Below are 24,142 nucleotides of genomic sequence, written 5' to 3'. Positions count from 1 at the left end.
CAATAGTTACCAAGAAAGGAGAAAAAACATTATTTAAAGACAAATATTAGGCAGTATCTTCATAGTGAAAGTTGGGCAAAGTGTTTTGGAAATTTTTAGAAAGGTTCACATAATAGAGTAATTCAGTAGTTCTGAATTACTTACATAATTACAGGTTAGTTTTATCTATGAAAACCAAATACAGTTCTAGGTATTAGAATGTAACCAATAATTATAAGAGTACTATACCCAAGGAAGATGCCTTTCTTGATGGCAAAATGACAGAGAAATGTAAACTAAAATTACACAGCTTTGAAAGGGAGCCCACCATATTTCCCTGATTTAAATAAGCTGACAAGAATAAAACTGCTGGAGTTTATAAAACAAATGAACGATAATAATAGAGAAGATACAAGAATTTTCCAAAATACCATGCAAGAGTGAAATATAGCTCTTCTTGAAAAGCTTACAACAATGTTAGTTAAAAGGTAAATTTTCACAGGCAATAAAGGCTAACAAGTTAACCTGAAAAAACATGGTTACTACTGTGACTTTAAAACATGTCTGCAAATTCTTCAACGCCTGTCCTTTCAAATGATGGGCCAGACTTAATGGCTCATTTTGAATGAAGAGAGTGATACTGTGTGACTCCAGGACCAGGCCGTAAGAAGAATACAGCTTCTGCCTGGTTTGCAAACTCTCCCTCCCTCAAGGTTGCCAGGGCTCAGGACCCAGGCACCAGGCTGTGAGGAAGCTCCGCTGCTGGTGAAGGTGGGTGTCCCAGCCTCTGCAGGACCCCCTAGGCCACACCAGCATCTACCTATTTCCAAGTGCACACTGCACACCCCTTTATGATCTTTTACCAGTTTATTCACAGTAAAGACAAAGACAAGGGTTTGCCATGCGTGCCTGTGGCTCTGCAGGGCTCCTCCATCCCCTCCTCGTGGCCTGCAGGTGTGGGCGCCCAGATGGGCCGCACATGTCCTTCAGCAGCTCACATAGAGAAGTCCGCTCCTAAGGCTGCTATTCTGTGATGGGCAGAGATGTCTGAATCAGTGTTATTTTTAAAAGGTTACAAAGGCCATAGTGAAAAGAATAAAGACATCTAATTGTTAGTTTACTCGTCCGGTTTAGGGAGAACTGAGCTCGAACTTCTCTGACAGTGTTCTGTCACCTGTGTTGAGACTGACACCTTTCAATGATTTAAAATTTTGAAATGTTTATTGACAAGGTAATAACTGTTTTTGAAATTAAGCAGTTTAACTGAGAATTAAGTAATTCTGTCCACACGCATTCACATTTAATTACTGCTGTAAGAAGATACTCGCCATTTCCCCAGTTTCAATCTGAACGCGTAACTTACGGTAACGCGCTGCATTTCCAGCACAGACGTCCAGCTTGCTGTGCAGCTCCAGACCAGCCACTGCAGCTCTGTCTTCACCCACACTTAACATGCTTATGAATACCTTTTTTAACCTACCTTCTACATAAGTAGGCTCAAGATTTATGTGAAAACATTCTAGGAAGCCGCTAAAGAGACATAAGGCAAAATATGTAAGGTTTTATTAGATTTAACTATTTTCTCATATTTCATGATTTTTGAAGATTACATACATTCAGGACTATAAATCTAGTAGTTACATAAAGTGATTTAATGTAGTAAAGCTAGTCACAATAATAAACCCATTCATCCAGATTCTTTAATAATATTAGGAAATAAGAATTATAAAAATAGGTAAAATTCCGTGAAAATATTCCTATTTATTCTAGCTTAGAGGAGTTCTTGCCCATGTCAACGGACTGTCTGGCATCAGCGACGGCTTCAGGCACTCGGACAGTCATATTGTTCATGGACTTTGTCAAGCAGACTTGGCAGCCCAACCGGGATCTGTACAAACAGGGAGACAGGGGGATTAATATTAAGCACACAGACACATACATTCACAAAGCAATATAGCTGTTCAGGACAGCTTCTTACCCAGAGCACTTACAAATTTATGTACCTTTTAATTTTTCAATGAGTTCGAAAAAAAATACATCCAACTCTCACCTAGAAGGTAACAAATGTCAATATGTAAAAACAAAGCCTGGCATGCCAAAGCTTCATTTGAGGTTTTGATTTCTATCATCCACCAACTGTTTCACCAGAACAACTGCTGATAAGCAATGAAATAATCAGAAGTCACAACCATGGAAATACTAGTAGAATTATTACCAATTTTATTACTTTGTATTTTTCCTTTTTAACAGTGATATACAAATCTATGTCTAGATAAGCCTAAATAGCTCTTTGAATATTACAAAACAAGTGAAAATTTTGCACATTATAATAGGCAGTGTCCGTTAGTCAATCAAAACATTTTTGATTTTATTGAAGTCATGCCCAGGTCATGGTTTCATTAGCAAATTCTCAAGTATTCCCTGAGCATCTAGAGGCACCATACTAGACATTAGTGGGCATACAAGGAAGAGGACTCACTTCAGTCCTTGCTGCAGACCTCCTGGGTGTGGGTGTCGTGCATGCAACATGCAGCAGGGTTCAAGCCAGAGAGAGTGGTGGCAGAGCCAAGCACTGAACGTGGCACCTTCAGACCCCTTCTTAATCCTAACTAGTTTCTTATCCTTGTCCAAAAGCAGGTCCTCACACAAGAGCTGTGGGTGAGTAGTTATTATCAGTATTAAAAGGGAAACTTTCAAACAAGTAGGAGAGGTGAGACACATCAGATAACTAACATGGGAGACTGGGACAAAGGCCACGAGGAGAATGCCAAAAGCTCTGAGGAGAAAACACTTCTAGCCAAAGGAGATGGGGATTAGAAGAGGTTTGGAAGGATTCAATGTATGATAAAAAAAATACAGGAAAAAGACACTTTAGACAAAGCTAACAGGGATTTAAGGCACATTTAAGGCACATGTGGGTTTTGAGCTCGGTGACTGTGCAGGGCAGTCAATGACAGAACCATGGGCTGGAAGGAGGTCAGGCCACACACAGCTTTCATCACCAATGAAAGATTTAGGTTTTAATTGGTGAGCAATGGGGGACTGCTGCTTAAGGAAGTATAACCACAGGAAATATTGATTGCCGATCAGTCAATCAGAAACAGCTTTATTGACAACAAACACTCACTTATGCATTTGGTTCTGTCTGCAAGGAAGAGAATGAGATAGGGCAACTTAGACAAATTTATTAGGACCGAGGTGAGCTCTGGTGAGAATGCTGGTTACACTTGGTGTTCATATGAAATGTAATATAATGTGAGTGTCCAAGAAACTTTTAATTTAGAGAAAAAGAGATGGAAACAGCTACCAATGAAACAGGGCAGACACAGTGAGTGTTATGGGAACGCTGGAGCGGGGTGGTAGCACCAACATTTTTCTGACTACCACTTTAGAAGGTAAGGCAGATATGCTCTGCGACTGTTTTCTTACTCTTCTACTCCTGCTGAGTCTTTAAAGGTCCCTGGTTCTGAGTCTGCCAGGGAAGACTGGTCTCATACCAGTAGAGAAGGAGGCAGGCAGCCTCGATTTCATTATTAGCCCCACAAAATTCTGACATTTGTGCAAACCCTGATGATATTTTCTCCAATCACCCCTGCCATATGTACCTAGCAGTGGAAATATACTGGGTGTTGTGTTTACTTTTACTTATAAGGTTTGGTTTTCAATTCCAAGAAGCAGCTTGAAACAGTAAATATACCATAACTGATTCAAACCAGGGCTCTGTCATTCTCTAGCTCAGTGGCCATGAGCAAATAAATCTCCAAAAACTGAACCTTGCTTTCCCACTATAAAATGTTGATACTGCTGCCTTAACCCTGAAGGTTAGAGATAATCTTTGTTAAGTGTCTAGATTATAGTTAAGACCAGCATATGAATTGATGTTATTATAGCTGTAATGCTAGTAACTACCATTTAATGAATACTTTCTTCACCAAACACTATTTTAAGAGCTTCACGTACATTCACTCATTGACTCCACACAACAACCCTATGCTATTATCATCCTTTTCTTACAAATACAGAAACTCAGGCCCCTGCCAGGGAAACTGGCAGCAAGGAGCAATGACAATCATCAAATATAAAGTCACAGAAAATTCTAGAATCTGCCTACCAGAAATTCCAGAGTGGGGGATGCCCTAGTATGAGCCAGGCCCTGGAGCTACAAAGATGAGATGAGACAAGGTGCCAGATCGGTGGCACAAAGGAGACAATGGCTGCATGTGAGCCCTGCATCACCAAGGTGGACCACACCCTCCATAAACACTTAAATAATGGTGTTTAATCTTTAAAATTAGACAAACACAGCTCTTAAAGTAAATGCATGAACTATATGATGCAAATTTGTTTTGGTGTTATATGGTATCCTAGAAATAGGAGTTTATAAGCAGTTACTAGCTTTGAACAAAGTTATTTATGTCAGTGTTTTATAATGCTACCCGTGAACAGCATTACACTTTCTCCAAAAAACATCATACAAAAATTCTATGATGAGGGCCTCCCTGGTGGCTCAGGCTGTTGAGCGCTGCACTGTGAAGCTGTCCGCAGCCTCTGCAGTGCAGGCTCGATCCCGGCCGGCCGGCAAGAATCCCACATGGTGAAGCAGACCTCTCCTGTCTTGCCCGCTGCTCCCTTCAGCAGTGTATTTCATCAGTCTGTTCCCCTGTTCTGTTCCCCGCTCTGTCTCTGGTGAATCCTCTCACCCTCCTGTGCATCTGGCCTGTACCCTGATTCTTGTATAAATAAATAAATCTTTTATAAAAAAAATTCTATATACTTGAGAACCCATGATAAAATGCTATAAAAGTTATTCTGCATTCTCCATAATTTGGTTCTAAAACTTTTGAATTTCATTATCAAAATTAATGGCTAGTCTACATATTAGAACAGATCTTCTGTAACTTTTTACATTCTTGTATCTCTGCTAACTGATGAGGAGAACTTTCCTCTAAAGTTCTTTTTCTTTTCACTTAGAATGGTACCTGTTGCAAGCATTTAGCTATGATTAGGAGACATACAATTCTGAGAACCAAATTAATATAATCACTGCATATATACTGTGTGTGTTATCTTCTAGGGGGAAAAAAGGAGGTATGGACTGGTAATGTGGCAGCTACAGATGTGAGGGGGACAGGCAGATGGCAGTCAGAATCTGATTTGCATCAAATTCTAAAGGGATGTTATTTTCCTAGTTTCTCTTCCCAGGGTATAAGTATCACCTTCACCAAGGGGAAAATGAACTACAAATGAAATAAAATGATTTTTGATCTTTAAATAAAAACCAATAACCTGAAATTTTTCGTAAAGACTAGATGAGATAGTTTATGTTAAAGGTCTAACAAAATTGTGGTTACATAATACACATGAAATAAAACCATTACTTTCTTTTAATTTTTTTAAAAAATTATTTTTCATGAAGGTCATCAAGTCAATTGACCAAAGTCAATTTTAATTAAGCCCTCATCTTGCCTCTTGTAACAGTAAATCACGTTATCTTTCTTAACTCCAACCAAAAAGGATAAATTTATAAAAATAAGGTATCACCTGCTAATACAAATCTTACCACTTTTAAAAGTAATTCTATCTATTAATAACAAGAATAAGCTCTGATTAAGTTACCTTAATGTACACTTAGAAATAATCCTACTGAAATAGAACTATTCATTTTAATATAATTATCATTATAAATTAAGTTTCTTCAAAAACTCTGTTCTCTCAACTAGGTAAAACTTTCCATTATCATTTCACTCAATTATCAAATCTATCTTTCAAGAATACCATAAAAAGTACTCAATTTAATTCCAACTCACTAAGTTGTAATAAATATTAATTTCTGGTCTAAAAATAGACTGAAGATTTATTAGGACTTAGAATACTTCCAATACCACTAATTATTTTTCTACTTTTCGTAGTAGAAGGAAAAGTTTCATAAAGGCTAAAGTGCAAAATAGTGAATATATTCTAGTGAAATGCCACATGCTGATACTGAAGATGGGTGACCCCTCTGTGTAGGGAGATCACTCTTCCACTCGTGGGTCTGTAGAACTCTCCTCCTCCTGGATTACCAGGACAAGTGAAGTGGGTTCCCATCTTACCTATCCGTTAGTCCATAAGCCAGATCAAGCATGTCATTCTCCTCATCAGTGACTGCTTCCAACTTCTCATATATGTGCTTTTCAAAGATGAGGTGACACGTGGAGCAAGCCAGGGTTCCCTCACATGCACCTACAAAAGCAACAAATAATGAGCATAGGCCCCTCTACCTTAAACACAATTTAAATCCGATCTGAATTAAAATCAGTTACTTTGCAGTTTTAGAATCAGCATTAGCATAAATCAATCATAAGCAGTAATAGTGAGAATCAGAGACACTCCCCTCCCCTTCCACAGTGTGAAATCGTGGCTACATACTCTTTCAGTAAGGCCCCAGGTTAGGTATCATGAAGGGAAAACAAAAATATACAATCTAAACATCAAAGCACTTCCAAGTTAAACTGAGACACATATATACATATTAAAAAAAAATAAGAATTTTAAAACTCATCGTAATGATTTACATAGTCACAGCAAGTTATCTACTTTTACCTAGACAGCTCAATCTACAAAGTCTTGTGGTGTATATATATATATATATGGAATTAGATCAACCAAACCTGTGTATAAATAACATTAAATATTCTCAATCTTCCCCAGGAACCAGGGCAGAATCAAGAAAGTTATTTGAAGAATCATACTTGTTTTAAATAACAAGATAAAAAAAGGGGACAGGAGGGCCTCCCTGGTAGCACAAGGGATTAAGAGGCAACCTATGAAGCTATCCGCAGCCTCTGCAACACGTGTTTGATCCCCAGCAGGCCAGGGAGCGACCCACATGGTGCAGCAGACCTCTCCTGGCTCACCTGCTGCTCCCCTCAGCAGTGTACTTCAGTCAGTCTGCCTGTTCTGTTCCCCACTCTGTCTCTGGTAAATCCTCTCACCCGCCCCACACCTCTGGCCTGTACCCCAGTTCTTATATGCATAAATAAATCTTTAAAAAAGGGGAGGACAGGAGAAATATTCTTATTAACTGTTATTTGTTATACACCAGGCACAGCAAAAGGGAACTGAAGTCGGCTAGTCCCACCACAGACTGAACCTGTCTGCAACCACCTTTCCTGGAGTTTTCACTCGAAAAACTACACCTGGTGGAGTTGACCCTGTACCTCTAAATCATGTATAATTTGTAAACCAATGTTACCTCAGTAAAAGAAATAAATCACAGCAGGGATTACTAATTTTTTTAGCAAAACTGCCTATTTCATACAAAAAGACTAAATAAGCCAGCCAGTGCCCACCTTTGGCTTTAATGAGCTAATCTGTCCTTCTGAAATTTCCTCCTGCTGACTCAATCCTATCCCCTGGATTCCAGTCCTCATCCTCCCACACCCTCCCCCACTGTTAGTGAGGTACAGTTGACAAACAGATTTGGAAGGTATCTAAGTGTACATGATGATGATGATCTAAGTGTACACTGGAAAGGGGTTCCTCCTACCTAGTTAATTAACACCTCCATCACCCCACATTACATATGTACTTTTTAGTGTATGGCAAGTTCTACTCTCAGCCAATGTTGATTAAAGAGAACAGTATATTATAGTCAGCATACCACACACTGAGATCCTCAGACTGTATTCATCTTACAGCTGAAAGTTGGTACCCTTTGACCAAGCTCTCCCTCTCCCCACCCCCACCCCCACCCCAACCACTTTTCTATTCTGTTTTTATTAATTTGATTAGTGAAATCCGTCTAAACAATAGCTTTTCACATATTTGAACCATGCTCCCTTCTCCAGGTTGAGTACACACAGGTCCTTCCACGTGTCTGGCTTAAATAACCGAGCTCTAAAATCCCTCCCCTCAGTCTGGTTGGGCTTTACTTAAAATATGGCATCCAGAGGAGGACCTGAAAAAACAGAATCACACAAAATCATGTTCTGGTTAAATTCTACCTTAAAAATAGTTATTCTGGTTTGTTTTTTAATAATAAATCTTTAAGCCACTATACAACTGGGGAGATTTGAGTGCGTGCAATATGGTCTCAATCATCTTGGAATGGAGAGAAAAGTTCTGTGCCAATAAATCCCTGTGGAAAAATGCAGGACATTCCTTTCTGTACCACCTGGTCAGCTGCAATGAAGAGGTACATCCATGTTGCAGCTCCCCACATCCTTTAAACTCTCTCTTCCCTAGGAAACTTCAATTCTTTCACCTCTTAAAACTTTTTATTTTCGTTCTCTAGTAATTTTCACTGCTCCTCTCAGGAACCTTGCCAACTGTTTCCACATCTTGCTTATGTTGCCAAGCCCAGACCTGAAGAGAGTATTCCAGTAAGAATTTGACAAATGTTGAGTAGACATGAAGGTGAACTTCTCATTCCGACATGCTGAGTTCCTGTTACACAGGCCAGCCCTGGATCTATTCCTGAGGTGAGTGTGCCACGTTCACGACCCCTCCCTCTTCTAATGGTCCCTTTCAAACTTCTGCCACAAGCTGTCAACAGATATGCTTTTCTTATTTTTTGCAATGGGAAGAAATTCAAATATAATAAAAACTTCAAGGCTCAGAAAGGAATCCACTCAGCCTACCCGAGATGGCCAACAGTGAACCAGAGGAATGTAACGGTCACACTGTAGCACAAGTGCTGCTACAGGAAGAAAATGCAGCCAAGATTTATAGACCCATATGTAGCACTGACGCGAAGAAACACTCAATCCTGCAAAACTCTAAAACAATGACACCATGAGCAGTTTGGGCAGGCCTTTTTTAAAAAAAGAAAAAAAAATTGAGATTTAACCTATATGTTCTATAAAAAAGGAAGAATTTTTAACAGTGAAGACCTGTTCCTAAAAAAAGATATTTCTGAGGAAAAAATTTTTTAAAGAGTCTAAAACTGAGAAGAGGTTATGTAAGAAAAACAGTGACTCCTTTTTTGTTCTTTTCATCTCATAAAAAAATTGCTGACTTCTGGGCCTCCCTAGTGGCACAAGGGGCTAAGCACCACACTATGAAGCAATCCACAGCCTCTGCAGCACAAGTTCAATCCCCAGCTCGCCAGAGAGAAACCCACATGGCGAAGCAGAACTTTACTCTCTTGTCTGCTGCTCCCCTCAGCAGTGTATTTCTGTCAGTCTGCCTGTTCTGTTCCCCACTCTGTCTCTGGTGGATCCTCTCACCCCCCTGCATCTCTGGCCTGTACCCCATCTCTTGTATACATAAACAAATAAATCTTTAGAAGAAGAAAAAAAAATTTGCTGACTTCATGATAGCTATTCCCCACAATTTAATAGTTTCCTAGTATTACAGTAGTTCCCAATAACAAGCACCTGAGTTTTTGGCCTACAGTTCTATGAATTTTAACATTTAACACAGCATAGGTTCGTATAACCACCACTACAGTCAGGATACAGACATTTCATTGCCCCCAAAATTCCTTTCTCCCTAGACCCTGGCAAACACTTATCTACTCCATTCTCTACAGTATGCTGTGCTTTGTAACAGTGTGACAAATAAGTAGGATCACACAGGCACCTTTGCAGATTGGCCTCTTTCACTCTGCCTTTAAGACTCATCCAAGTGTGCATGATGGCAACTTGTTCATTTTTACTGCTGAGAAATATACTATTGTAGTGATATATCATAGTCAATTTCTGGTAGGTATGTGCTGGTACTGCATTGTTGCTTTCACTCCAATTTTCCGAAAATTAGCACTGATATACGTGTGTGTATTTCTTTCCAAAGTCAGATGGGAGAATATATCATTACCCTTTCTCTTACCCATTAAAGAAAGTTACAAATGGCAGAGTTGTGCATGGGTCCAAGTTCAGATCCACCTACCCTGAATAGCTTTCCATGTGCTTATTTGGCATCTCTAGTAGTCTCTCTTGTGAAATGTCCATGTCTTTTGCCCATTTTTTTAAATTGAGTTGTTTTCTTACTGTTGAATTTTGAGAGTTCTTTATTAGAAATATAGGTCCTTTACTAGACATGTTTTGCAAGTATTTCATTCTCTAACACTGTCACTTGCAGAGAAAAAGATTTTAATTTTCACAAATTGGATTACAAATCCAATTCATAAATCTTTTATCTTTTATTGATTGTGGTTTTAGTGTCATGTTTAAGACCCCAAGTCCCAAAGGTTTTTCCCTCTGCCTTTTTTTTTTAGTTTTTAATAGTTTTAAGGTTTACATTTAGACTTAAATCAATTTTGAGTTAATTTCTGTATGAGGTTGAGGTTTAAGTTTTCTCCTTACTGTTCCCTGCTAGGGATGTCCAAGTATTCCAAAATCATACCCTTTGTGGAAAAGTATATCCTTTTTTCAGTAATTATCTTTATATTTCAGCCATAAATAACCAAGAGGTAGAAATAATTCAAATATCCATCAGTAATGAATGGGCAAAGAAAATGTGGTCTATCCACAAAATGCATTATTAGTATTATTTCACCATAAAAAGGAATGAAGTACTGATACATCTTACAACACTGATGAACCTTGCAAATATTATATTAAATGGAAACCAATCATAAAGACATGATTCCATTCATATGCAGTATCCAGAATAGGAAAATCTGTATTTACAAAAAGCAAACAAGTTGTTTCTCAGGTCTGTGAAAATGGGGTGTTGATGAATGATAGCCAAAACAATCCTGTGAGAATGGCTCATATCGAAAAGACCAGAAACAACAAATGCTGGCAGGATATGGAGAAAAGGAACCTTTGTACGTTGTTGTTGGGAAAGTAGACTGGCTCAGGCCCTATGGAAAACAGCATGAAAGTTCTTCAAAAGACTAAAAATGGATCTTCTGCATGACCCAGCATTCCACTCCTAGGAATCTACCCAAAGAACATGAAAACACCAACTCGGAAGGAAACCTGCACTTCCATGTTCATAGCAGCACTATTTATAACAACTACGATTAAAAAAAAAACAGATGCCCCAAAACAGAGAAGTGGATTAAGAAGATATATAGTTGCACACAATGAAAAGCTATTCAACTATTAAAAAAGACAAACGCACTCAATTGTGGCAACATGGATGGAGCTGGAAGGGATTATGCTAAGTAAAGTAAAGCAGAAGGAGAGAGACAAATACCAGACGATGTCACTTGTAAGTGGAATACAGAGAAATCAAACAAAAGGTCATATAAAACCAAACTGAAAAACTAACCCTTGAGAGCTGATTATAGAATTGAGAATCTGGGGGCGCTGAAGGGGAGGATCACGAACAAAGGAGGGAGCACAATGGAGTAGGGCGGTTGACTCTGGGTGCTTTGGTGGAAGGTGAAAGATAGTAGTAACACATGAAGGGGGGAGACCCTCTACTTCCAAAACACAGTAACTCTGTAACCCTATACTACTTCAATTAAAACAAAGCAACCCTAAAACAGAAAAACAAAGCTGACAGCATCACACTTCTTGATTTCAAACTGTATTAATATAGAATCAAAACAGTAGGTCACCAGCATTAAAAACAGGCACAGGGGAATAGAACCAAACACCCAGAAATAATCCTCACATATATGATGAACTAACATCTCACAGGGAGCCAAGAATACTCAAAGGGTAAAGGGTGGTCTCTTCAATAAATGGTGCTGGGCAAACTGGATAATCACACAAAAAGGCTAAAACTGCACACATACATATATCACTCACAAAAATTAACTCACGATGGATTGAAGACTTAAACATAACACCTGAAACCTTATAGCCTTTTTTCCTTAAAAGGAAACTCTTTGACATTGCTCTTGGCAACAATTTCTGTTATGACATTAGAAATAGCAAAAGAAATTATTAGCAAAATGAAAAGGCAACCTATCAAGTGAGAAAACATTTTAAAACCATCTTATCTGATTAAGGGTTAAGAGCCAAAATATGTAACAAATTCCTACAAATCAATAGCAACAAACCAATCAATTAAAAAATGGACAGAAGACCTGAATAGATATTTTCCCAAAGATAAAATGCAAATGGCCAATGCATACATGGAAACATACTCATCATCACTCATCATAAAGAAAAATGCAAATCAAAACCATAATGACAGATCACCTCACATCTGTTAAAATGTCTATTATCAAAAAGACATATGCAGTGTTGGTGAGAATGTAGGGAAAGGGAAACCTTTTTGAACGTGTGGTGGGAATTTACATTGGTATAGACACAATGGAAAACAGTGTGGAGAGTCTTCAGAAAACTAAAACAGAATTAGCATACAATCCAATAACCACATTTCTAAGTATAAGTCTCTATTCTCAGACATATCTGCACCCCCACTGTAGCATTATTTACAACAGTCAAGATACTGAAAACCTAAAGTTTGTCTACAGATAAACGAATAAAAATTTGGTATATATGAATTCCATATACAATTTTTCAGCCATAGAAAGACAGAAATCCTGCCTTTAGTGAAACGTGGATAGACCTAAGAGCATTATGCTAAGTAAAGTAAGAAAGAAAACCCACACTGTATGAACTCACCTACAAGTGCAATCTAAAAAAGTCAAACTCAGAGTAGAATGGTGGTTGTCAGGGCCTGGAGAAATTGAGATTGGTCAAAAGGCACAAACTTTCAGCTATAATATAAGCAAGTTCTTAGGACCTACTGTAAAACATAGTGACTACAGTTAACAATACTGTACTATGTACTTGAAATGTGCTGAGTGAATCTTAATTGTTCTTACCACACATACAGGTACACACTAAAAAGATAATTATTTGAGGTAATGGAGTTAACTAATCCTATTGTGATAATCATTTCACAATGGGTATGTGTATTAAATCATCTCACTATACATATTAAACTGTGTCATCAGTGATAGCTCAGTAAAGCTGGGAAATAAATGTAGTAATGGTTGCACAATTCTATGAATATACTAAAAAAGCCATTATACACCTTGATGGGTAAAGTGTATGGAATGTGAATATCTCAGTAAAGCTGTTACCCCAAAAACCCAAAAGGACATCATTTTATGGGTCTATCACTGAACTCTATATTGTCTCACTAATCTAAATGCCCATTCTTTTACTGACATTCATTGTCTTGATTACTGTAGCATGACACCAGGTTTTCACATCTGTACCGTACTTCTCCCAACTTTATTCTTCTATTCTAAAACTGCTTGGTTAGTGTAGTTCTTCTGCTTTTCCATAAAGTATAGAGTCAGTCGATCTCTATCGACCAAAAGTGGAGGGTGGGGGAGAAAACTAAAACCCCTGCTGAGATTTAACGAGAACTGTATTCCACCTATAAGCCCACAGAGACTGCGGCCTCCAGTTCACGAGCACAGAATGTCCTTCCACTTAGGGCCTTGCTCTCTTTCATCACAGTTTTATCACTTTCAGGACACAGACCCTACAGGAATTTTACTAAACTTAAGTTTCATTTTGGGGAGCTATTATAAAGGTTCTTTACATTTGTTTTATTTCCAACTGTTTACCTCTAGTATATAGAAATACAGTTAAGGGGGCGGAGCAACATGGCGGCGAGGAGATGCTGCGAGTAAGATCTCCCATTAAAAAAAGTTAATAGGGAGGAAAAGCGGAAGGTCCCAGTGAGAACCGGGACACGGAAGATAAACGGGTGACGCCAGCGAACTGCCCGAAGAAGAAAGTGGCCATAAAAGAGGACTAGAAGGGAGGGAAGCGCAGAACCCTGCTCCCCTCCCCCGCCCACAGAGGCAGCACTCTCCCACCGGCAGAGAGGAGGAAACAACACACAAAACGGCCCACAAGAACAAAGGACGCAGCAAGCGGGACTGTGAGTGGAAAGGAACTATTGCAGCCACCACACCCCGGGAACGGGAGCTGAGGCGAACCCTGCAGGATCCCCCGCGGCGGTGAGGGAACGGCTCCTGGCGCCATTAGAGAAGAACAAAGACCCCGGGAGACGCGCACACAGCCCGGGCTGCCGGTAAGCTGGCGCGGAAACGCGGCACGCTAGGGGAGCTTGAAAAGCAAGTGCAGACCGGGATCGCAGCTGCCCAGGTCCCCGCGCCTGCGACCTAGGCTTGCGGGGAGACGCACGGAGGTCCTCACTGAGGTGAAGGTCCCTCCCTGAGTGAGCAGGAACCAGGCGCCCAGGCACGGGAGCGGTGCAAAAGGCGCCATTCCCGCGCCACTGAACTGGGCTACAGCCCGAGTCCTGGAACTGAGGGCTTCGAACTGAGACCCGGGGCACGAAAATTCGGGGCGTGGGTTCTCCACGACGGTGGGGCACAAGGCAGACACAGCACCCCAAAGCTGTTGAGGTGTACCCTACCATTCCCGCTCTGTTCTCTGTCCCACGGGGTGGGGGGAGGCGAAAAACAGCCCCCCAAGGACAATAGGAGAGATCTCTGGCGCCACCTAGCGACCAGGAAAAAAAATTCACTAACACCCTATAAAACAGGACATTTCTTAAGACTGCTTGAAAAGGGCAGAAGGTTTCTGGCGGACCCAGTGGCCAGCCGGGAAGTTATTCCACGCCAGGCCCCTTCCGACCAGCAGTCTGAGCCCACAGAGGGAGCAGGCACCCACGTCCGGGGCAGACCGGGTGCGCAGAAGAGTGTGCCTGAAACCGGAGGCGCAGGGACTGCATCCCGCTTCGCCATTTGAGAACAGGGACATTTCTTCAGTAAAAACTGCCTAAAACCAGCAGAAAGCTCCCCCAGAAGACAGAGATGGCTCCTGGAAGAGCCAGAGGGGAGCGGAGAAGTTCACCCAAGATGTCAGTCAGTCCGAGCAACACAGTGTCCCAACGCATACGACAAATTAGAAAACAGACAGTAGGGAGTAGAAGAACCACACGCAACCTAAAAACTCCTCAGGAAAGAAGCACACCACAAAAAGAAAACCACTCCCCAGATTGCAACGACAGCAACTTGGAAGAACTTCTGAGCCTTCCAGAAAGAGAATTTAAAATTGCCATGATTAAAAAAGTGATAGATCAGAAGAAGGAAATTGAGTCCCTAAAGAGGGAAGTAAGAGAAATGCAGGAGATCAAAGAATTAATGGAGGAACTAAAGAACTCTGGGAAAAGCAATGAAAGCAGAATAGATGAAATGGAAGAACGAATAAGTAATCTTGAAGACACAGAAATAAAAAGAACCAAAACAGAAAAGGAAAGAGAAGTACGAAGGAAAAAGAATGAAGAAAGACTTCGGGAACTATCTGACTCCATGAGGAAAGGAAATATAAGAGTTATAGGAATTCCAGAAGGAGAGGAGAGAGATGTAGGAACAGAGAAAATATTCATGGATATAATTGAAGAGAACTTCCCAAATGAGAAGAAGGAGCTGAAAATTGATATACAAGAAGCAAGAAGAACACCAAACTTCCACGACGAAAGGAAAAACACAGCAAGACACATAATAGTAAAGCTCCCAAGAATCCAGGACAAGGAAAAAATAATGAAGCTGACAAGAGGGAAGAAACAGATAACATTCAAAGGAAAACCAATCAGGCTGACATCAGACTTCTCTGAAGAAACACTACGGGCAAGGAGAGAGTGGAGGGACATAGTCAACAGACTCCAAGAAAACAGATGCCAACCAAGAATACTCTATCCCGCAAAGCTCTCTTTCCTCCATGAAGAAAGAATATGGACCTTCCCAGACAAAGAGAAACTCCGGAATTTCATTGCGACTAAACCCCCACTCCAAAAAATACTACAAGGAATCCTAAAGCCAGAACCTCAGAGGGACGAATAACAACGAAAGAAGACCAAAAAAAAAAAAAAAAGTTATTAAAAGAATAAATAAATAAAATCAAAGGAAAGACAAACATAATGGCAAATACAGATGCTAACATATCAATATTAACTCTAAATGTAAATGGACTAAACTCTTCAATAAAAAGACACAGAGTTGCAGCCTGGATTAAGAAACAAAACCCAACCTTTTGCTGTCTCCAGGAAACACATTTAGCTACAAAAGATAAAAATAGGCTCAAAGTCAAAGGATGGAAAACAATCCTACAAGCAAATGGGCCAAAAAGAAAGCAGGAACAGCTATACTTATATCAGATAAAACAGACTTCAAACTCAAAAAATAAAAAGAGACCCCAATGGTCACTACATTATGATTAAGGGGACAATACTTCAAGAAGAAATAACACTCATTAACATATACTCACCAAACGAAAGAGCACCAAAATATATCAGACAACTGTTGTCCTCTCTGAAAACAGACATCAGAGAAAACACATATGTAGTGGGAGACTTCAACACACCACTATCAACAATGGATAGATCAACAAGACAAAAAATAAGTAAAGAAACTAAAGCTCTAAATAAGGACCTAGAGCATTTGGGCTTAACAGACATCTATAGAACACTAAACCCAAAAAAAACGGAGTACACATTTTTCTCAAGCGCACACGGATCATTCTCCAGGATCGATCACATACTGGGGCACAAGACAAACATCAACAGATACACCAAGATTGAAATCATACCAACCATCTTTTCTGACCACAAAGGCATCAAACTAGAAATAAATCATAAAAAGAAGGCAAGGAACTATCCTACCTCATGGAGATTAAAAGCCACACTACTGGAAGACCACTGGACTAACGAGGAGATCAAAGAAGAAATTAAAAAATTCTTTGAATTGAATGACAAGGAGGACACCAATATCCTAAATGTATGGGATGCAGCAAAAGCAGTAATAAGAGGAAAATATATAGCAATAGAAGCTCACATCAAAAAACAAGAAAGAACTCAAAGAAACAACCTAATCTCGAAGCTCAAAGATCTAGAAAAAGAACAACAAAAAAACCCCAGAACCAGTAGAAGAAAAGAAATAATAAAAACCAAAGCAGAAATAAATGAAATTGAAACTAAAAAAACAATCCAAAAGATCAATGAAACCAAGAGCTGGTTCTTTGAAAAAATAAATAAAATAGACAAACCCCTAGCCAGGCTCACAAAGGAAAAAAGGGAGAAAGCACAAATACACAGAATCATCAATGAAAGAGGAGAAATCACAACGGACACAGCAGAAATCAAAAGAATAATCAGTAACTACTATGAACAGTTATATGGAAACAAGTTCAACAATCTAGGGGAGATGGACAAATTCCTACAACTCTACAATCACCCAAAGCTAGATAAAGAAGAAATAGAACACCTAAATAGACCAATTACAAGCAGCGAAATTGAAATGGTAATTAAAAACCTCCCCAAAAACAAAAGCCCAGGACCTGATGGATTTACAAATGAATTCTACCAAACATTCAGAGACGAATTAGTGCCTATCCTTCACAAACTCTTCCAAAAAATTGAGAAGGAAGGGACAATACCAAACACGTTCTATGAAGCCAATATTACACTAATACCAAAACCGAATAAGGACAACACAAAAAAGGAAAACTATAGGCCAATCTCCCTAATGAACACTGATGCAAAAATCCTCAATAAAATTTTAGCTATCAGAATCCAACAATGTATCATAAGATAATTCACCACGACCAAGTTGGATTCATTCCAGGGGCACAAGGATGGTTTAACATCCGAAAATCAATCAACGTTATCCAACACATCAACAAAAAGAAATATAAAAACCATATGATAATATCAATAGATGCTGAGAAAGCTTTCGACAAAGTGCAACACCCATTCATGATAAAAGCCCTTGAAATTCTTGGGATACAAGGAACATACCTCAACATCATAAAGGCCATCTATGACAAGCCAACAGCCAGTATCATTCTCAATGGTGAAAAGCTGAAAGCAATTCCATTAAGATCTGGAACAAGACAAGGATGTCCACTCTCACCACTGCTTTTCAATATAATACTGGAAGTCCTAGCCAGAGCAATAAGACAAGAGAAAGACATCCAAGGAATCCAAATAGGAAAAGAAGAAGTCAAACTATCACTATTTGCAGATGATATGATAATATACATAGAGAACCCCAAAATCTCCACAGAAAAACTAATTCAACTCATCAATCAATTCAGTAAAGTGGCAGGATACAAAATCAACACGCAAAAGTCAGTAGCCTTCCTATACACAAACAATAAATCTGAAGAAGAAGAAATCAAAAAAACCACCCCTTTTATTATCGAAACAAAAAAAATCAAATATTTGGGAATAAATCTAACAAAAGAGGTAAAGGACCTATACAAAGAAAACTATAAAACATTGTTAAAAGAAATAGAAGAAGACACAAAGAAATGGAAAGACATCCCCTGCTCATGGATTGGAAGAATAAACATTATTAAAATGGCCATCCTACCAAAAGCAATATACAGATTCAATGCTATTCCAATCAAAATCTCAATGGCATTCTTCAAAGAAATAGAACAATTATTGATGAAATTCATATGGAATCACCAAAAACCCCGAATAGCCAAAGCTCTACTGAAAAAAAAAGAAGGAAATGGAGGCATCACACGCCCAGACTTCAAACTATACTACAAAGCCATAATCATCAAAACTGCATGGTATTGGAACAAGAACAGACATACAGACCAATGGAATCGAATAGAAAATCCAGAAATAAACCCACAGATTTATGGTCAACTAATCTTTGACAAAGGAGCAAAGACTATGCATTGGAGCAAAGAAAGTTTGTTCAATAAATGGTGCTGGGAAAACTGGGTCGCTACATGCAAAAGAATGAAGCTTGACCACTACCTCACACCATACACAAAAATCAACTCAAAATGGATTAAAGAACTAGACATAAGACCTGAAACCATAAAATACATAGAAGGAAATATAGGCGAAACACTACGGGATTTGCACATCAAAGACATCTTTACAGACACATCACCCAAAGCAGTGATAGTGAAGAGAAAGATAAACAGCTGGGACTACATCAAATTAAAGAGCTTCTGCACAGCAAAAGAGACAATAACAAAAACAAAGAGAAACCCCACCAACTGGGAGAACATTTTTGCACCCAACACTAATGATAAAGGACTGATCACAAAAATCTGCAAAGAGCTGATGAGACTCAGCAACAACAAAGAAAATAATCCAGTCAAAAAATGGGCAGAAGAGCTAAAAAGAAACTTCTCTGAAGAGGAAATGCAAATGGCCAACAGACATATGAAAAAATGTTCAACATCACTTGTCATCAGGGAAATGCAAATCAAAACTACCATGAGATACCATCTCACACCAGTGAGAATGGCACATATTAAAAAAACTAGCAACAACAAATGTTGGCGAGGAGGTGGAGAAAAAGGAACTCTTGTGCACTGTTGGTGGGAGTGCAAACTGGTCCAACCACTATGGAGAGCTGTGTGGAGATTTCTGGACCTACTAAACATAGAGCTTCCATATGATCCAGCAATTCCACTCCTAGGTATTTACCCAAAGGACACAGAAACATCAATTCCAAAGAGCACCTGCACTCCTATGTTTATAGCAGCACTGTTTACAATAGCTAAGCTTTGGAAACAACCCAAATGCCCAAAAATAGATGACTGGATCAAGAAGATGTGGTACATATATACCATGGAATATTACTCAGCATTCAAAAAAGATAAACACATGCAATTTGCAGCAACATGGATGGCACTGGAAGGGATCATGCTCAGCGAGATAAGCCAAAAAGAAAAAGATAAATACCGGATGGTCTCACTCATAGCAGGAATCTAGAAAACTTAAATAAGGGACCAGGAAAATGAATATAAGAAAGTGAAAATCAAAATCAACAAAAAACTATGAACCAGAGACACTTTTTGGGGGGTGGGGGGCGGGAGGGGAAGGATTGGGGTCAGAATGGGGCGTTTGCAATTGTGTGGGGGAATATAAAAATAAAATTTAATATTTAAAAAAAAAAAAAAAAAAAAGAAATACAGTTAATTTTTGTGTTGACCTTGTATCCTAGGATGTCACTTAACTCACTTATTGGTTCTAAGATTACTTTTTGAAGATTCCTTGTGACTTTCTATATAATCAATTGTTGTCTAAAAGCAGAGAGTTGTATTTCTCCCTGTTCAATCTGTATGCTTTCTGCCTTAACACACAGGCTGAGCATGCTGTTAGTAGGAGTGGGGCGCGTACCTCCTTACCTTGCCCCTGATCTTAGGGCGAAGGCATTCTATCTTTCCCACCAAGGATGATGTCGACTCAGTTGTCTACAGATGCCCTTTGCACCATCAATGCAGATTTGGCACTGCCAACTTGTTTTCAATTAAAACATGGAAACTGCCACCAATCCTGTATCCCCTTTGACACAGATTTCACATTCTTAGTGACTATCTCTGCAGCTCCAACTCCACTACAGCCGCAAGCCAAACTGCCGATGGCTATGGAACAAAGTGGATGATATTCCTGATAAACCTCATCTCTCAGCTCTTGAATTCCCAGGCTCCATCCACTATGAAATCATGTACACTGAAAATCAACAGGATGTATACTCTTACTACCAGACCAGGGTGCGAAGTGGAGAAAGAACACTCGTGTGTGTGTGTGTGTGTGTGTGTGTGTGTGTGTGTGTGTGTGCGGGGATGCAGTAGCTAGGTTCAGGGAGTTAAGGTGTTCTTGATCTGGCATTAGCAGTTAGTAGTTGCAATGCATTTTTTTATGGGAACCAGGCTGTAAATGATAATTACGAAGAAACAGGTTTCATGGGTTGCCCTAAAAATTTAGCAACCATATATAACATTATTTTTATGGAAAAAAATTTCAAATACCATGTAGGTGACTTGCAAAGAAATTTGGTGAATAAAATCTATCAATAAAATGAAAGGGTTATCTGTTGTTTTTTTTTTTTTTAATTCTGATCACATAGACAGGAACAACTATAAAACAAGCAGTGGGAATCAGGGGGAAAAGGGGAAAAAGCTGGTGGTTGATCAGAAGTAAACTAATTTGATTATATATGTGGGATAAAAATTCAAAAGTTATGATACTTATGCTTATATACAGCCCCAGAGCAATACAAGTAGTCATCAGCTTTTAGTGTCTGTATAAGTGGTTGGTAGTATAAGATCAAATTAAAGAGGAAAATGTGCCTATTTGTATATATACATAGGCATGTTTGTATGTATATGTATTACCTCTATATTTATATATACAGATACATATATACAATAAACCTAAAGGGATCCCATTTTGAAATATTTTGTTCAAAAGCTTTGAGAATTAAGTGTCAAAATTCAAGTTACTTTCTCAGTGAAAGAAAATATAAAGGAGGGAGATGGGTTATTACAGTTCATAAACAAACTTCTCCTGTCATAGACTTGTTTCTAAATATACACAGGCAGAACATATGAAGTGAAACATTTTATCTTACTATTTTTATCTTTCAAAAGATAAAAAAATCAGAAATACCCATGTCCTAGCACAGACTTAGGGACACATGACTGCCCGACATCCATCCCAGTGCCAGCATTTTATCCATCATCCTTGGCTTGGCTATACAACAATTTCCATCAAGTTCAAGGTATATAATGCCTTAGTGCTGCTTTTATTTTGTCAGTGTTCTAGCCAATGATTCAGAGTTCCTTCTCCTAAATTAACAGTAATACACATCATGACAGGTTTTTGGCTTCTCTTCATAGCATTTTGTCACATACAACTCCTGTTCCAAAATAACTCATTTTCAGATGCATTTTTCAGCATTAGCACTTAATGAATGCTTGGTTACAACTATTACAGACTTTTTTTTTTTTAAGATTTATTTATTTATTAATACAAGCACTGGGTATAGTCAGAAGCGCGGGAGGGTGAGAGAATTCACCAGAGTCAGAGTAGTTTGCAGAGCAGGCAGACAGATAGAGGACACTGCTGAGGGGAGCAGCGGGCGCAGCAAGAGAGGTCTGTGCGCCATGTGGGACCCTCACCAGCGGCCGGGGATTAAACCGGCGCTGCAGAGGCTGCGGGTAGCTTAGCAGCCCAGCACTCAACCGCTGCGCCACCGGGAAGGCCCAACTATTACAGACTTTAAAAATGATATTAGATGCACAGTTCAAAATATCAGCACTATAGTCACCATTCAGCTGGCCAAGGATGGCAGGCGTTTCACCCCCAGTCAAGCAGCAGCTCGGCAGCTGCAGGAACGAATGTAGAATGAACGATTAATGTAACCTACCAGCTTAAAATTATGGGATTCTTGACAAAAATTTTGGTTTTCACAGTACTTCGATTTTGCTAGAGTAAGAACATTATGGTATTAATCTGCACAATTTCAAATATGTATAATTTTCAAATTACATTTTAAAAAATCAGGCATGGATATGGCTTAACTTCAAAGTTGGTGATGAAGAAAACTTTTCCAGACCAAGGTTTTTTGGTTTTTTTCCCAAAAAAACAAGAATAAGATTAAGTTATTTCATAAATGCTCAAAAATTCTTGCCATAAAATCAACTGCCTGAGACAGTTAGATATCTACAGAATACGGTTCCTTTCCTTTCACATAATTTGAGTGTTTTCCAACAGTAAATGATGGTTTCCTTAGTGTACCTTACATTAAGATGATTTTGTTGATCTATTATGATGCTGACAAGACAGAGTGCCTACCCCCCCCCAGCCCCTTTAGCACTAAATAATCCACAGGATAGTTGTATGGGAATATTTCATATTAAAAATGTGAAACTGTATAGAAATATGAAATCTAATTTTCTAAAGACTGATCTAGCATAACCAAAAATACATATCAATAGGGAGTCTATAATTAGGGTAAGAAATATTCATATGAACATGATCAGGATCTCCCAAGTTGAAGTTTCCCTTAAAACAGACATACCAAGGAATAGGCAATACAGAAGAAAGGCTGTGACAATAAACTAGGTAAATGTAATTAGAGAGGTGGAACTGCCCCCTAGTGACAAAATATTACAATACACCCTGAAAACTTAAACATCATCCCAGAGATCTCTATGAAAATAAAAATGGGAAATAAGAATGCTTACAAATTTGTGTTGCTTCCAAAATTAACGCTTGTCCCTTCACATTTGCTTATTCACTACTTCATGTCATACTCAAAGAGGAATAAAACATGATTTTTATCCTTCATCCCAGTCTATTGGGAGAAAAAGGCACCAAGAAGTCTGTAATAGATTGTGATAAAGCTTATGAAGAAATCAACAGGGTGTTTTGATGAAGGGCAATGGGTTGAGGGTAGTGAGAGAAATCCTATTGTGAACTAGGTGGCTGGGCAAAGCCTGCTATCAAAGTAAGGGCAATGGGTTGAGGGTAGTGAGAGAAATCCTATTGTGAACTAGGTGGCTGGGCAAAGCCTGCTATCAAAGTAACATACAAACTGAGACTTAAACAGATTAAGAGGAACACAAATAGGATTTTCAGGGAGGGGAAAAAGTCCCAGGCAGAAAACAGTAAAAAAAAATAAGTACAAAGCCTCAAAGGTAGAAATCTGAGGTGATTTCAGAAAAAGCCAGTGTGGCCAAAGTCTGAGAAAGAATGATGAGAAAGGGGCAGATGAAACCAGACAATGCATAGCCTGGTAGGCAAGAGTAAGGAAGGCGTTGTATCCAATGTGGAACAGAAGTGACTAGGGTTTTAATCAGGGGACATGTGGGACTTGGATTATGACAAGTTAACCAGCTGAGAGGCTCCAATATACAGCAACTGTCCAGCCCCACATGAGAACAGTACACACTGGACACATCTCGGAGGCACAAGGGACAGGAGTTTTGATGGAGGAGAGGTAGGGATGGGCAGGTGAATGAAAGCTGCTCCCCAGTTTCAGTCCTAAGCAGCCGAATGATGTTCATTCTTGCTGAAGAAAGATTTTAGGAAGGACAGGTTTTAAGAGGGGAAGCTGTTCAAAATGGCAACATTCTGAAAAGCCTACATGGATTTAGAGTTACATCTACAAAATGGAGAGTTGGACCTGTCAGTCCAGGCCACAGAGCAGAGGTCTGAGCGAACAATGTAAATTTAAGACTCTGCACTTGGTGGGCCTGGTTTGGTGTTCACCTATTTGACCTACAAGGGCAATATCTAAAGGTTCCCCTGGATTTGACTTTGGGAATTAAACAGCTGCCTCTATAATGTTGTTGTAATGACTTTTCTTTATAACATTTCAGACTTCTTGAACTAGTCTTTTATTTTCATTCTAGAAAGTAGATTATGCTTAACTCTTTTGTATACCTAGTTTATATTAAGTTTATATTGATATGCCAAAATTTCTCAACATGTTGGGATCTGTAAAACTAAGTCTGAATAAGTG

General features: G+C 39.1%; 1 protein-coding gene across 1 annotated transcript in view; it reads right to left on the bottom strand.

Annotated features, from left to right (window-relative positions):
- Nucleotides 1-1,183: 1,183 nt before the first annotated feature.
- The window catches only part of FDX1 (ferredoxin 1), a 35,007-nt gene continuing 12,048 nt past the window's right edge, over nt 1,184-24,142 (bottom strand). Inside the window, exons 3-4 of the mRNA XM_037505233.2 lie at nt 6,072-6,201; nt 1,184-1,867 (exon numbers count right to left, since the gene is read on the bottom strand). Of these exons, the coding sequence (XP_037361130.1) occupies nt 1,741-1,867; nt 6,072-6,201 (257 nt within the window). The 3' untranslated portion in view covers nt 1,184-1,740. The remainder of the gene's footprint in view (nt 1,868-6,071; nt 6,202-24,142) is intronic.

The sequence above is a fragment of the Talpa occidentalis genome, unplaced genomic scaffold, assembly GCF_014898055.3.
Source record: "Talpa occidentalis isolate TD23 unplaced genomic scaffold, MPIMG_talOcc4v2.1 talOcc4.12, whole genome shotgun sequence".
Taxonomy (NCBI): Eukaryota; Metazoa; Chordata; class Mammalia; order Eulipotyphla; family Talpidae; genus Talpa; species Talpa occidentalis.
This window is presented reverse-complemented; position numbering and strand designations above follow the sequence as displayed.